Source organism: Triturus cristatus, chromosome 2_1 (assembly GCF_964204655.1).
Source record: "Triturus cristatus chromosome 2_1, aTriCri1.1, whole genome shotgun sequence".
Lineage (NCBI taxonomy): Eukaryota > Metazoa > Chordata > Amphibia > Caudata > Salamandridae > Triturus > Triturus cristatus.
The window spans coordinates 52,349,381-52,364,655 of NC_140581.1; the positions used below are offsets into that span (position 1 = coordinate 52,349,381).

Consider the following 15,275-nt stretch of genomic DNA (forward strand, 5'->3'; position numbering starts at 1 on the left):
CGTCATCCTGGTGTGACATGATTTAAATATTTCCATTGGTTTTACAGAAACAAAAAAGGTATGAATATGCATTTCTGGCTGCAGTCTGGTGTCTGGGAATAATGGTCAGGGATGGAATCTGCAGAGCTGTGACATCCATCTAAAATTAAGTACCTTGCTTTCTTTTATCAAATTCCTTTTACTTTAGACATAACTTTACCCAAGACTTCTGGTAGACAAAACTGTGCTACTCTGCATTTGGACCATCCGATGCCAGTAAAACAATTCCTTAATAGCAGTTGTCCTCTCAGAATCTCACACCATCACTAACACACCCACAGGGTCAGTCAGTTCAACTTGGATGCAAACTTTCGGAAAATAAAGACAGCAATTCTTGAAATATAGCTAAGGAAAATACAGAATGTCAATGAAGACAACAATCCAAAACAAATAATATTCCAATACACCATCTAAAAAGCTGAAATATGTAATTAAACTCACAATATCTCGAAGAATCTTGCCATTGGTCAGCATTTTCTTGGGATTTCCTCCTGGCAGGCCACACAAGCTTAGTAGGTGGGGGAATTCCTGGGAACTCCCTAATATTAAGGCATGGAACCACAGGGATACCCCCAGAAGTACCTGGAGGGCCTCAGAGCCACCATCATTTTCCATCACTGACTGGCCAATCCACAATCAGAAGACACGTTTGCTAAATCATTCTTCTGTGATCAGTGTTTGAAATGCTGCTCGTGGGGGTGGGGTCATCACATTTCAAACTTTAAATGTCAGACTAAAATCCATACATACTGCAGTATAATAATATTGAGTTTGTAGATAAAGCACAAGACTTAAAGATACTGACAGTGAGAATCACAAACATTCTGATATTAGACTAACAAAATACAGAAGAGTGCACATTGAAGAATTCAAAATGCATATTGATATTGTAGAAATCTTGCAGCAACATTTATTTTTAACTTATGGAAATTCATTGCATATAAATTCATACCTTGTTTTACAAAGTATTTTAAAGTTCTGTCAACACTTATTTGAATAAAAATAAACGGCAGCTTAAAAAGTCACATTAAAACATTTTCTTGCTATAAATTGCTCCTATCCAACAAATTTTCTCTTGCGTTTAAATTGGGTCTGAGCAGAATAATGTAACACTTGGGAAAGAATATACAGCCAAGCAGTCCAGCACTGGAAGCCAAGATAGCAAAGATCTCCACAGCCACCATGTACCTGCCCTTAGTACTGAGGTAGGCTGGGAAGAAAGACACCCAGACACTGCAGAACACCAGCATGCTGAATGTGATGAGCTTGGCTTCATTGAATCTATCAGGTAGGTCCCGGGCTAGGAAGGCCACGATGAAGCTCATAAAGGCCAACAAGCCCATGTATCCAATCAGACTGTAGAAGGCAGTGGTAGAACCCAGGGCACACAATAGGATCATCTTGCCAGTTTCAGACTGTGTGTCAGTGTCTGGATGAGGTGGTAAGGTGAGCAGCCAAGTGACACAAATTATTAGTTGACCTATCGTGCACAGGAGGACCATAGAGGCAGATACCCGGGGTCCCAGCCATCTGCTTAAGCTGCTTCCTGGCTTTGTGGCATTAAAGGCAATTACAACAGTGATGGTTTTTGCTAATACACAAGATACAGCAACAGTAAAAATAATCCCAAATGCCCCTTGTTGGATCCGGCAGGTCCATGAGGTAGGGCGTCCGATGAATAGGAGGGAGCAGAGAAAGGCCAACATTAGAGAGACAAGAAGGGTGTAGCTGAGATCTCTGTTATTGGCTTTGACTATTGGTGTGTCCCGGTATCTGAGAAAGATTCCCAACACTCCAGCTGTGACTATGGAGCAACAAATAGATATGGAGACTAAACTCACACCAAGTCCATCAGTGTATGAAAGATGCACAATATCCCTCTGCGTGCAGCCGTTCTTCCTCTTATTGGGCCACTGGTCATCGGAGCATTCCAAGCAGTTTTCCATGTCTAAAAGAAAACAACATGTGTCCCATTTGTAATAGAAATAGTATCCTTAATTATGCCACTGTCTGCTCTATAATAATGGTTTGTTATTGAAGGATAAATCAATGGATAAAAGTGAAGAATCTCTAGAACTCACAGGTGAACAAAAGCCTCTGAGCGACCATATGATTTTCATATAAGCTAAAGTTAACTTTGCAAATATTAATGGAATAAATAAAAAATACATGTGTGACTGAGAGTTCCATGGATCAAGCAAAAGCTGCACAACCCCCAAATCAAGTAACAATTTAAGTTTCCATAAAACCTTAAAAAAAAAATATTATTTACAAAAGGTTTTTCTCACTCAGTTGTTCAAAATGCTGTTTATGAATTAGAAATACGCATACATATTATAAGATCTACATTAATTATGTGCAAATTTGACAGGATGGATTTATATTTGCCATTCAAGAACTCCGAAACAAGGCAGAGAGAGTCAATTGCAGGTGGATGCGTTGAGTAACTACACCTGCCTGCAAGGGGATGTTCTCCCCTCTAAAAAGGTGGCTATCAGAAGGGTCAGTGCTAGTGTGCAATCCTTATAGCACAGCAGTACTTACTCCTGGCATAGTTCTTCACAGTTCCAGTAGTGTACTGTCTTGGTAGGGTCAGAGCCCCAGTACTTCTATCCAAAAGTTCCTTTGAAATGGGGATGACTTCAAAGCAAGGCCTCGAATTGCACAGGTCCCCTTTCATTCCTAGCCTTGTCAGCCAGGCAATTTGTAGGGGGTAATCAGCCCTTTGGGTGAGACACAGGACCCTACCTATTCAACTGCAAGCCTCAGCTCCCTATCCCCCTTCCTGCCCAGGAAGGCTATCAGAATGCAGAGGAGATCTCTGTCACTCCCACCCTTCCGGTGTTTCTGGCAGTCTAGAGGGAATGCACAAAGTGTGACTATCACCAATCCCAGATGTGTATTGGAGACAGGATGCAAGTCACAGAGAGCAGTTAGGGCAGAGAAATGTGCTCTTTTTAAAAAATGCCATTTCTAAAACAGTAATGTTAAATCCAGCTTTACCAGCAATGAGGATTTATCATTAGCACTCCAAAAATATGAATCTTGATTTAACTACTCCTTTCCAATCGGGAATTACATATTAAAAATGTTTTAAGGAATATGAGAGTAGTTCTCACAAGAGTAAAAACTTATTTTAGTGTTTGTCACTACCAGGACATATCAAACAAAAAGGTATATGTCATAACTTGTACTTACACAGCACCCTGCCAATAGGGCTACCTAGGGCCTACCTTCGGGGAAGGGGGCTTATGTGTAATAAAAGAGGAGTTTAAGGCTTGGCAAGTGATTTTTACTGCCAAGTCGAAGTGGCAGTTAACTTCACACATAAACCTAGCAATGGCAGGTCAGATACAGGTTTAAAAGTCTGTTTTGGTGGCAAAACCATTGCTGCAGGAACCACTAGCAGCATTTAGATTACAGGACGTGGGTATACGGCCTACCACTTTACAAGCAACTTATAAGTGAACTAAATAAAATATGCCAATCAGGTATACACCAATGTCACCAGTTTAGGTGAGAAGCACATGCACTTTAGCACTGGTTAGCAGTGGTAAAGTGCTCGAAGTCCTACGGCCAACAAAATGATACAGCAAAAAGTGAAGGTGAGCAGGCAAAAGGTTTGGTAGAAGAACACTCTAAGGATGACAGGTCTAATTCAGTCCTAGTCTACTTGCTCAAGTCTGACTGCCATGATTCCAAGCTTGGTGGCTCATTAGCCTTCCAGTTCAGTTCAAAGTTTATTTCGGCAGATGATAAAGCAAGGTTAATGAATTTACATATCTGTTTGTTCTTTTTAGTGCACATCATTAACCACAACAGACACATGAATGGTGAACACATCACTTTACCTCCTGTCATTGTGGCTTTCCTTTTAATAACCTCTTCCCAATATTCATGCATACAGTCACATTTACATCCCATATGATGGAAGTCTTCCCCTGGAGTTTTCCATTTAGAGCATTGGTCATTCGTTGCCGGAAATATATGGGCAATCCTAGCAGGTGCTAGAGTGGCTTGGTGCAGTTAGTTAAATCTTGTGTATTGTTGTTTCCTAGTTACTCTAATTACCTGTATCAATACTGTTATCTATTCTCTCTCTATTAATTCTCTGTCTGGATTAATCTACCACTTCAAGTTAAGGGCAGTCATACTAGGATAATATGGCTGGGTCAGTCCTTTAGTTAATGTGGTCACTTTACATATAGAGCAGTGCACCTGAACAGAAATACCTTATTCAGTCTTTTAAATATTTCTTTCAATCCTTAATTTTCAATTTCAAATGAAGTTTCATGAAAAAGCAGCCAAAGCAGCCAACGTGTTTTGTTCAATATGGCACATCGCCAACAGATCTTCTTCAGGGCTTTTCAAATTACACACACCGATTTAATCGTCCTCTGCGTTAGTTAAAATACCGGGTTCAGTAATCAAACACCGGAAATCTATCATGCAATCTGTGTCAAGTCAAATCAATATGTAACAGTAGTTTATAGAAGGTCAGAAGGATAAATGCCTTTGATCCCCAATTGGGTGATCATCGCCTTAATAAGTGGTCAAATACGCTGTCTTGCCGACACAATCCACGGATAGAGTAACTGTATAAATGATCTGCCCATGCATTAGGCCTGGCCAGAGTTCGCAGAGTTCCACTATGCAAATCTTCGCAACGTGACATAAAATTTCCACTGCGCTACGGTGAGTTCCACAAGCGGCAGAGTGCATTACCTCATACTGTTCACGCAAATTTTTTGTTCAATTTGTTTTTCCCCTTCTGTAAAATCAGCACAGATGGCATCAGTTGAAGCGTTAGAAGGTGCTGATTCTTTCCGTCAATCAAATTGTTGTACTTGAGCAGTAGCTTCCTCAACACGAACATAAGGTGTCTCAATATGACCGGTAGCAAACATCTCCACACGCCCGCATCGAGAAATCTCGCTTGGAAGTGGTATAGCATTGGATTTTCCTCACTTACACTAGCCAACTTAACATTGATGAGAGGGCGTGAGCGGAACTCCACAAATGAGTGGTACTCGGTGAGCGAGCAGTACTCAGGGGAGTAACACAGGCCCCAGCACCCTCCGCACTGCGGGGGGCCCGAAACTGTAGGGGGGCACCAAGCAGCAGGGGGCCCTCTCAGTACAGTACTCAGGCCTGACAGCTCCGGATTAAATCTGGAGCAGGGCCCCCCACGTACCATGCATGGGGGCCCCCTCAACTTTTGCTATGCCACTGGCAGTACTCTGTGAGTTCTGTGAAGAATGGAGTGCTAAAAGCTCTGCAAACTCTGCGAACACAGCGCAGTTCACCACCTAGGCCTACCATGCATCTGGATGGTATTGACCCACATAGACTATGGCCATTCAACCATCTTAAAAGGGGAAACACAGGCAATTTACTACTTGTTTACAAAAACAAACACAGTAAAAATCTTGAGGTACAGCACACAAAAGATGGACATTTCCTGCAGCAAGGCTGAGTGAATATGGTCAATGGGAAAAGAATGAACTTGTCCCGGATTACTTTTAGGCCTGACAAGTTGTGTTTCCGATGTGGGTTTTTGTTTCCTCATGAAGGTAAATGTTCAGCCAATTAACAGACATTCAAAGGTCACGGAATAGAAAAACACTTCAAAACAGTTTGCGAGGCAAAAGAGAAATCAACTGTGCCACATCAAGAGGAGAAAATGGATGCCAGATGATTCCAGAAGCATTCTTGTCATACCCACAAGGACAAAAGTAATACCAGTTATGAAAAGTAGAAACCAGACAAAGTTGTATGTCATCAAGCTTATCTTACCAAGGCTCTTCAACATCACTATTGAACACCAACGAGGAAGGTGAATGTGAGATACTGGAAGTGAGCAAAGAACGATATGCACAAGAAGAGTTCATTTGGACATTGCCCCAAGATTACAATAAAGGTCTACGGTTGCCCCATAACCGTTATCATCGACAGTGGTGCTTTGATTGGCGTCATGCCTGTTGAAAAGTTTAACAGCCTGTCTACTGTGCCAAGTCTCGACCAGGCCTGGGAGTAGTTTGTGAAGTTTTGCTACACAAAACTCCCAGAAGTGACAAAAAGCTCCGTGAAGTTCTGCAAGTGGCGGAGTGCTGTGCGAACTGCCATTCACGCTGGTCTTCCTGCCACTCGGGTAGAAATTCTACCCGAGTGGCAGCTCGTGCTCGCGCACTTACCGTTTGAGAACGTGAGCTGGGAAAAAACTTATGCTGCACTACGCGGAGTGCAGTTTTCTGCTCCTCAAGCTCCGCAGAGCGCGAAGTGCAGAACACTCTGTAACTTCCACGATAGGAGAGCAGTTCAGTGCCCAGGGATACTCTTGACCTGTTAAACACAAATGTATTCATGTGGTCTGCTATCAAACCCTTGCAGTGTCAAGAGTCGTTCACAGCAACCATGCAGGAAACAACATCAATGCAAGTGTCGATTCACGTTCTTCAAGGAAGTTCATGCAGTGCATGCCTACTCAGTTTTGCCACTGCTGCTGACATGGGACTGATAACCCTCAATTATAATAGCTGAAGTCACTCTCAAATTGTGAGTCAGTTCAAATCATTGTGTTAATATTGAAAAAGTCAGTGTTGATATACGCAGTGATTTATTTGTATGTAAAAACATAATTGCATCACTGTTGACCTCTCCATCAGACCTGAGTCAGAAATACGTGGTCAGGCAGGCACTGGGATTAGGCCTGAGTCAACAGCTCAACAGATCACAGTAGTGGTGAAACATAGCTTGTAGACAAGCATGCAAACAGGAAAAACCTAGATCAAGCCCACAGATAGGCAGTGACACCAATAGTGGTCCAGGGAGACTGGCCCCAATAAAACACCATTCGGGCAGAGGGGAGAATGCATTCCTAAAAACACCATAAAGTTAGATGCCACATGAAGGTAGGAACACTCAAACAATCAGAACACAGCACACAGAGTACATGCAGTCATCATGTGCTCCTCATGCCGGGCATCTGGATAGGTTACCCACTAGCCATCATTGTGTCCACGCAAGGTCAAGGTTTACCTGTATTTGTTTCCAGGTGGCCTGCTTTATGGCTCCAAGACTAGCCCTGCATTCATTTTCCCAAAATTGTTTTATGATGCTTAACCCCTTGCATGCCCGCCCCTTTCCCCGCCCAGTGCCGCGCTTTGCATTAGCGGGCGGAGTTCATGACGAGCTGGACTCGTCATGGGCACAGCGCCACCGCAGCCCATGACGAGTCCAGCTCGTCATGGGCACTGAAGGGGTTAAAGAAATGTATATGATGGTGCTCAGAACAAATGTACTTTGAGACAGTTCTCAGACGCCAACTCTGTAACTGTGTTCCGAGCCAAAGCATTTAATTAACATAAAAAAAAACCTGTATTTGTAAAGCACACAGCTACCCGGAGGCATCCCAGCGCTGGGGGCCGTTGGGAAGATTAAGAGAGCTATTGCCCAGAGTCACATGATGCTTGGGTGACCTGCCACCGGTGCTGGGGATTGAACCACGAGCCCCAGTGACTGGTGTCAGTCGCCCTGGCCGCAGCGCCACACATCTTCCCTCAACTGAAATCACCTACATGAACCCCAAGATAAATACTGAGGTGTAGAGTTACAAGAATCTGACGCATCTGTAGATGCGTCAGTTTCCCTGCACCTGCGTAAGAAACCCTTGCGCCATCAAAGATGAGCCTTATTTACAATATGGCGCACTATGGTGGAACGATCGACAGATGCGTCACAAATTCTGATGCAACTGTTAGTGGAAAAGTCAGGCATTGCTGGAGTCGTAACGCAAGCATGATGAAACTCCAGAAATGCATGTTGCGGCCTATTCCCAGTACACTGCATCAATCCTTACGCCTGCTTCAAGCAGGCGTAAGGTTTTGACGCAGTGGTGTCCTAAAAGTGACGCAATGAAATCTTGTAGATTTCACTGCCTTACTTTTACGAGGTTTTACTGCATGGAACTCCCACCCTGCATACATAATACCTGATGCAGGTATAATGTCCCACAGGGCTTTACAATGTGTTGCATGTCCCTAGATGTGCCACGTTGTAAATTTGCAGCATTTTATATGCGCCCGTTGCATCACAAAAGTGACACAACAGTAGCGCAAAAGTGTTGCAAGGGACCTGTAAATCTGCCCCACTGATCACAGTAGATGCAAGTCTGGTGGGACGGTGGGAAATCCTTGTGCAACATAATTGTCATTCCAATGTTCAGAGACTCACTCTGGCCTTTGCCAGTCGAAGGCTGACTTACAGAAGACAAGCATATTCTCAACCAGAGAAGGAGGGTCTGGCTGTAGTATTGGCCTGCAAATATTTTCATGTGTTTCAATTTGGAAAACTTTTCACTATCATTACATAACAACAAACTCTACTCATTTTTAGAAAGCCGAAAGCCAAGATGTCTGCCCGCATTGAGAAGTGGGGGTTGTGACTGCAAGAGTACGAGTATGCAATTGCACACAAGCTGGGTAAAGATCAGATCCCTGCTGAATACTTTTAACAAGTGCCTCTACATTGACACAGTTCGACATCCAAAGTTGTTGAGGAGAACATAAATTTAATTGTGAGGTCAAGCAGGCCAGCAGTGTTATCTATTCAACAGATTATTGCTGCTACCAATGCCAATGAGATCATGCATATACTTAAGAACATCATTTTGATTCAATCATGGAAGAAAAGTACTTGCATAATTGTTGACGATGTTGAGGTTAAAAAATTTAAAAATGTATAGGATGAACTCTCTGTTACCAATGAAGGTGTTATATTGAGATGTAATACTTGAGAGTCTAAGGCAGAAATGTATTAATCTAGCCTATGAAGGACATTGTGTCATTGTAGCCACCAAGGGAGCTTTGTGAGACCGAGTTTGGTTTCCAGGCCTCGATGAGCAATTTGGGAGGTAACTGAAAGAGTGCTATCTTTACAACTGCCTTTCCCCCAACGTCACGCAGAATCCATTGACAATGGCGGACCTTCCTGCATATGCCTGGGAATGACTTGTAGTTGATTTCTGTGGGCCCTTAGGAAATGGACATCATCTTATGATAGTCATTGATGAGTGTTCATGCTTTCCTTTACTAGAGGTGTTATCATCAAGAATTCATGGCAAGTTCATCGAGTTGCTGAGTTACATCATGACAGCACGAGGTGCCCCAGCCATTCTTAAATCTGAAAATGGTCCATCGTTTACTAGCATTCAAAGAGTTTCTGGTCAGACTCAGTGGCAAGCATCAAAAGTGTACACCTCAGTGGCTTCAAGCCAATGGTGTTGGGGAACGATTCATGATTACCCTTAAAAAGGTTAATTCAATGAGCAGCAATGGAGGGAATCAAGCCCAATCAGGCCCTGTGTCAAGCCATCCTTGCTTATTGCTCAACTCCTAACTACACAACTCGTGAGAATCCTGCCATCTTGCTAGTTGGAAGAGCCATTGGAACCAAACTACCAAAGTGGACAGCAGACCGATCACAGAATGGTAATGAGGTTTGTGTCACGGGCACTGCTCAAAAGCGTAAAATGAAGATCTATGCCGATCGGTGCCAATAAGCTCAGAAAACAGTCTTCAATGAATGTGACTCAGTCTTTGTCCAACAGAATCTAAAGTGGGTCCGTTTGCTGTTGATCCTTTGATTATTGTGACATGCAAAGTACACATGGTGCTAGCACATCGTTCCAGAAAGTTCATCACCCAGGACTCAACACACTCTTAGCACCTCACTTGATGTTTATCAGCTCTTGCAATCGTGAATGAGGAGACCCCACCTGACGCTCCATATCAAGAGTCAGAACTTGAATCATCGGTACCCAATCAGAATATCATCTAAACTAACTCATATCACTCAATATGGTCTAATGGTGCATGCGCTGCAACAACTTATTGAAGAAATCCGGTGTGACTGTGGTTTCTACTTTTTATTTAGCAAAGGGGGAGAGGTAGTATTTTTGAGACTATGTGCACTAGGACCCTGCGGCTCTGGACAGAGGAATTATTTCACCTGCTGGGAGTTGTTAGGGTATGGTTACTAATGGTTATGATGTAATAAGTTTGCAGTGTATGATCGTATGCTGAGGAATAAAGACGTCTGTTACAGAGCTCCGGGTGTGGCAAATTCATTTGCATGCTTCTGGGCTGGGGAGGACACTGCATCTACCATGCTTTCAAAGAGTGTTTTGATGTGGGAGTGCATTGCTTTTACATATTCTTTAGAATAGTTAGGAGAGACGTCTTTTGTGTTGGTTACACATTCATTAGTCCAGTCCCTGATGACATTATTGATTTGTTCAAGAGTCAATGAGTTCATCATTGTTCACCCTCCAAGCATGCCATGGTCAGTACATTACAGTACAATAAGGTAGTGAGTAATATTCATCAGTAAAGGTTTACTTTGGGAGATGTATAGTTCTGAATAATATTGGCTAAAGTGCTTAACTATCATGGAAAAGTCATACAGAGGTGTCTCCTGGTAGGATTATACACAAATTACTATATCTTCAGTCTGCCTAGGGCACATCGATCTCAGTAGAGTTCACCCGGACCCTTGGTCTCTCCATATGTTATGGCTGCAGTATATGTGGCCATATAACTGACCTCTTTGTCTGCAAATTCATAAAATATATGTAGCTTGGACTGAATTTTATGTTACATATGCATACTTTTCCGTCTGCTAAGGGAATCACTCAAAGAGGCCAATTTCCAACTGAGTTAGACTATGACTTCTAGGTCGTATTTCACCGGTGTGTTTAGCATTACTAACACCTTGAATGTATACCTGAAGGCCTCGCACACAGTTTCATAATTTTCAGTAGTGACCATATTATAATCTTTGCATTAAATGATAGCTATGTCTATTTTTGATAAAATGCAGTGTCCAACAAGGACTCAGTCGGAAATGTTTGTTAGTAGCAGGGGGGACGTCTGTCCAGTTAGTAGGGGAAAAGTCAGAGTGTGTGTAACCGAGGCTCATTGCACCTTTAAACATCAGGACGTAGTCAATGCAAGAATGCCCTACAAGCACAATAAAATAGAGCATACATTTTTTAGTGTAGATTTTCTGTGCCTCAATATGTCTAATAGTTGATCTTTGTTGAGTATCTGATTTAGTTTAAAACCTTTTGTTGATTGTTTTCTGGAAGGGTCAGCTTGCAAGATACAATTGAGACCCCCTTGTCCCCCTAAAAAGATACTAACACATTAAAGGTTTCCAAAGATTGTGGGTGGAAGATTAGCCCTTAAGTGGAAATTAGGGCCATTTTCCCCCTATAAGTCTCACAGAGTGCCACCACATATATGCCATCTTGAGCAAAGGTTTCCACCACCCTCACAATGTGACCCATTCGACTCAGAGCAGCACCACTCTGGCTTGAGAGCTGAGGAAGGAGATGGCGCTTGTGCCTCTAAACATAGGCTCTTGACTAGGGGTGAGTGGTTTAGAAGTTTCAGCACTCCGTCCATCATCTTGTTGTGTTTGCTGTGTTTGCTCTAAGTGGCCAAGGATATCCCTAGACATGCGTACCTTGCACACTATGCCCAGTGCTTAATTTGTAAAATGTTAAGTACCAGGGCTCCGACCGGAAGGCAATTGCAGCTTGCACAACCTATTGCCCTTGTCATCACTGCAAAAACAACTACTAACCATTTTCCTTGCATGTATATGCAACAGTTCAGATTATTCCAGGTCCCCAAAGCTAAAGGAATGGCTGGAGAGGCAGGTATTAGCAATATTTTATTGTATATTGTTTTCCAAAACAAGTATTTTACTGCTCATCTCTAAATTACATGAGCACGGACACCATGTGGCAGACTGTCCTAAGTGTGATGCTGACAATTAGGTGCCGGTGCGATGCACTGGAAATCAATTAAGTGCCGGTGCTCAGCACCGGAAAGCACGGCTCAAATTAAGCACTGACTGCACCCCTGAATTCAAGCTAGCTTGGTTGATGCGGGCTAATACCCTAAAACCGGTCAGAGGATGCTTATTTCTGGTCCAGGGAGGACCTGGCCTTGAAGTTCAGGCAGGACTGTTCCCATGAGAAGCAGGGTCAAGACGTATGTGCATATGGCTGGGTCCAAACTGGGGTGGCATAGTGAGCAAATGAATACTGGATTAAACCCAGATCTCTTGAATGGCGGTGAGTGGCTGAAAGGTTTCAGCACTACGCCCATCATTTGTTGTGTTTGCTCTAAATATATGCTAGCAGTCTGGTGGAAAGTTGCATTTCCTGTATAAGTGCCAAAAATGCCTTTTTAAATTGGCTAAAACACTGCATTCCTTCCTCATTTGCCAAGTTAGTGGTATAAGTTTGGATTTCCAAAAACAATAGTTGATGGACAGAATGCAGAACAATGTCATACACTTACCCCAGTACAGAGATATGGGCCTAAATCCATCGTTTTTTTGCTCACCATGCCGTTCCAGTTTGAACCCAGCCATATGTAATCAGCAATTACCCACTCTAGTATTTTTCTCAGAAGTTCGGTCCTTACCATTATAAGACCACATATCTCTCTTCCAAAACTTTCCCTAAGATCTTGCCCTCCCCCTTCCACACTGTAAACCCAACTAACAGTGAAATACAACTCTTGCTCCTCCATTCAATCAAAATCAGAACATTCATGTTTAGAGTGCGTAGCAATGCATGCACAGGGCAGAGCATGTCATGCCCGGAATCCATGCAAAGGGCAGTGGTGCCCTCATCTAAATAGGGAGCAGTACTCTCAGAGCATAACTACTTGATGCCCAAACTACATAACACAAAGATAACATAATCTGTTTTCAATAGGCATTTGCAGAGCAGATCTTATGTAAAAAAAACAGCAAAAACTTCACTGGTGCTTTGTCGCTAGACTAAGTGTGCATTTAACCCCTTCAGTGCCCGCCCCTTTCCCCGCCCAGTGCCGGCCGTTGCATTAGCGGGCGGGGTCTATGACGAGCTGGACTCGTCATGGGCACAGCACCACCGCGACCTATGACGAGTCTAGGTCTTCATGGGCACTGAAGGGGTTAAGCAACATATAAAGTCAGGGCTATATTTATGAGCCCAGCTGCGTCGCTCTTGCACCATACAACAATACAAATGAGAATTATGATGCCATGGAAGGCCACTTTGTGTCATCCTGAGCAGCTTCATAATTCTGCATAAAATGCAGCAATTTGCACAGCATTGCGTTACTCTTCCCTGGGAAGGCATTTCATGGGTGTTGCGTAGGTGTTCCCACACAACTCCCATGGTTTTAGATGCAATCCCAGATTTGCCAAAAGTGGCCCACCTGGGAATGCACCTTAAGGATACGCATTCCCAGGGGAGGCATAGCGACAGAAATGTATGTATTTATCATTGCTGCTTTATCTATGTGAGCATGCATTCTGCAGCAGACATAGATGGTGGAAAATGCCTCTCAGGATTGTTTTTGTGCCAGAAGATTCCCCTTCCTGCACATAAATAATCCTGCATGCAAGACAAGCGCCCTTGCATTGGTGAGGTGGTGCTAGGCAATCAAAACAGAGCCAATGAAGGGAAAAAGGCAGGAATGCACCATTTTCATTTAACAGTCATGTACTGCAGCAAGGTGACTTTCTCATAAATATGCCCCTTTAGTGTCTATGCAGGATACATTCCAACGATTTGAGACTGTACAATAAAGGCAGGGGGGCATCTGTTGTCTAAGTAGGACAAAACAAGCTATAACATTATATTGAGAACCACAGAGTTCCACGATCATTATTCATAATTTTCTAGCACAGAGGGCTCCCACAAGCACTTCACGAGCTGGGCAGATAACATGAATATGTGCTCTGAAGGCACGTCCTCAGAAGGCACGTCTTCAGAAAGATTCTCTCCTGTATTTAATGCACTCATTCTTGTTAATGCCCTACAAATGCTATCAGTTATAAAGTCTCCACTCACCAGAAGAGTTTGAAAACTCCCCCTCTGCACAGGGCACACAGTCAAAGCAGCAGATGGGCTTTCCTTCTATGAGAGCCTTCCGGTACCCAGGGGTGCAGCTCTTACTACAGATAGAGTAGGGCATCTGAGAAAAAAAGGGATGAGGAGGAGAGACCAATTTTAAGGACTGACAAGAGAACTGTAAAAGGTCAACACTATTCAGAAGAGACACATATTGTAGTTCAGAGCTCTATTTAGAAGACCATTAGGAAATTACTCAATGTTTTGTTAAATGTCCATTACTGAGTTATTTGTCAGCAAATATGTATTTGTCGCATGAACCATGCGGCTGGTATGACTGGCCAGTGACTTTCTGATCATCGCCTCATATAAAAGCTCGCGAGAGTGGCAATATTCTATGAAATTAAACCAGTTATCAAATTCAAATATAAGGGCTCCATAATGAGCTGCAGAAAGAGATGTCACTGCCTGCATACTGTCCAGCACATGAACAAATGTTACTGGTGCATACATTGCAGCACTGGAGCAGATGTGTCACAGCCTGCATGCCATGGAGTACCGAAAAAGATGCATCACAGCCTGCATACTATGGTGTACAGAAGTAGATGCGTCACAGCCTGTATGCTGTGGAGTACAGAAGCAGATGCATCACAGTCTGCATGCTATGGAGTACAGAGGCATATGCATCACAGCCTTCATACTATGGAGTACAGAAGCAGATGTGCCACAGCCTGCATGCTATGGAGTACAGAAGCAGATGCATCACAGCCTGCATCCCATGGAGTATAGAGGCAGATGCATCACAGTCTGCATACTATGGAGTACAGAGGCAGATGCATCACATCCTGCATACTATGGAGTACAGAAGCAGATGTGTCACAGCCTGCATACTATGGAGTACAGAAGGTGATGCGGCACAGTCTGCATGCTATGGAGTACAGAAGCAGATGTGCCACAGCCTACATGCTATGGAGTACAGAAGCAGATGCGCCACATCCTGCATACTATGGAGTAAAGAAGCAGATGTGTTACAGCCTGCATACTATGGAGTACAGAAGCAGATGTCACCAACTGCATGAAGCATACTGTAAAGCATAAAAGCAGTTATACTACTGCTTGCATACTGTGCCGCATGGAAGCAGACCAGCAGTCGTACAGGCTATTGCCTGGATGGGGTGTGTTTTGGGGGCTGGTGGGTTAGGAGCAATAGAGAGGCTGCTGTCTTAGGAGTAGTGAGAGATTACTGGTAACACTGATGGTGCAGTATGAGTAGCTCACTACTGTGGAGAAGAAAGGGCATCAAAGGACAGGGGAGATG

The 15,275-nt window shown here is 43.4% G+C and overlaps 1 protein-coding gene across 1 annotated transcript; it reads right to left on the reverse strand.

Annotated features, from left to right (window-relative positions):
- Positions 1-1,082: 1,082 nt before the first annotated feature.
- On the reverse strand, positions 1,083-14,081 carry LOC146863716 (vomeronasal type-2 receptor 26-like). Its single transcript, XM_085640673.1, has 2 exons — positions 13,958-14,081; positions 1,083-1,987 (listed from the first exon to the last, which is right to left on the reverse strand). The coding sequence occupies exons 1-2, from the start codon at positions 14,079-14,081 to the stop codon at positions 1,083-1,085; spliced, it is 1,029 nt and encodes a 342-aa protein (XP_085496799.1).
- Between the last annotated feature and the right edge of the window lie 1,194 nt (positions 14,082-15,275).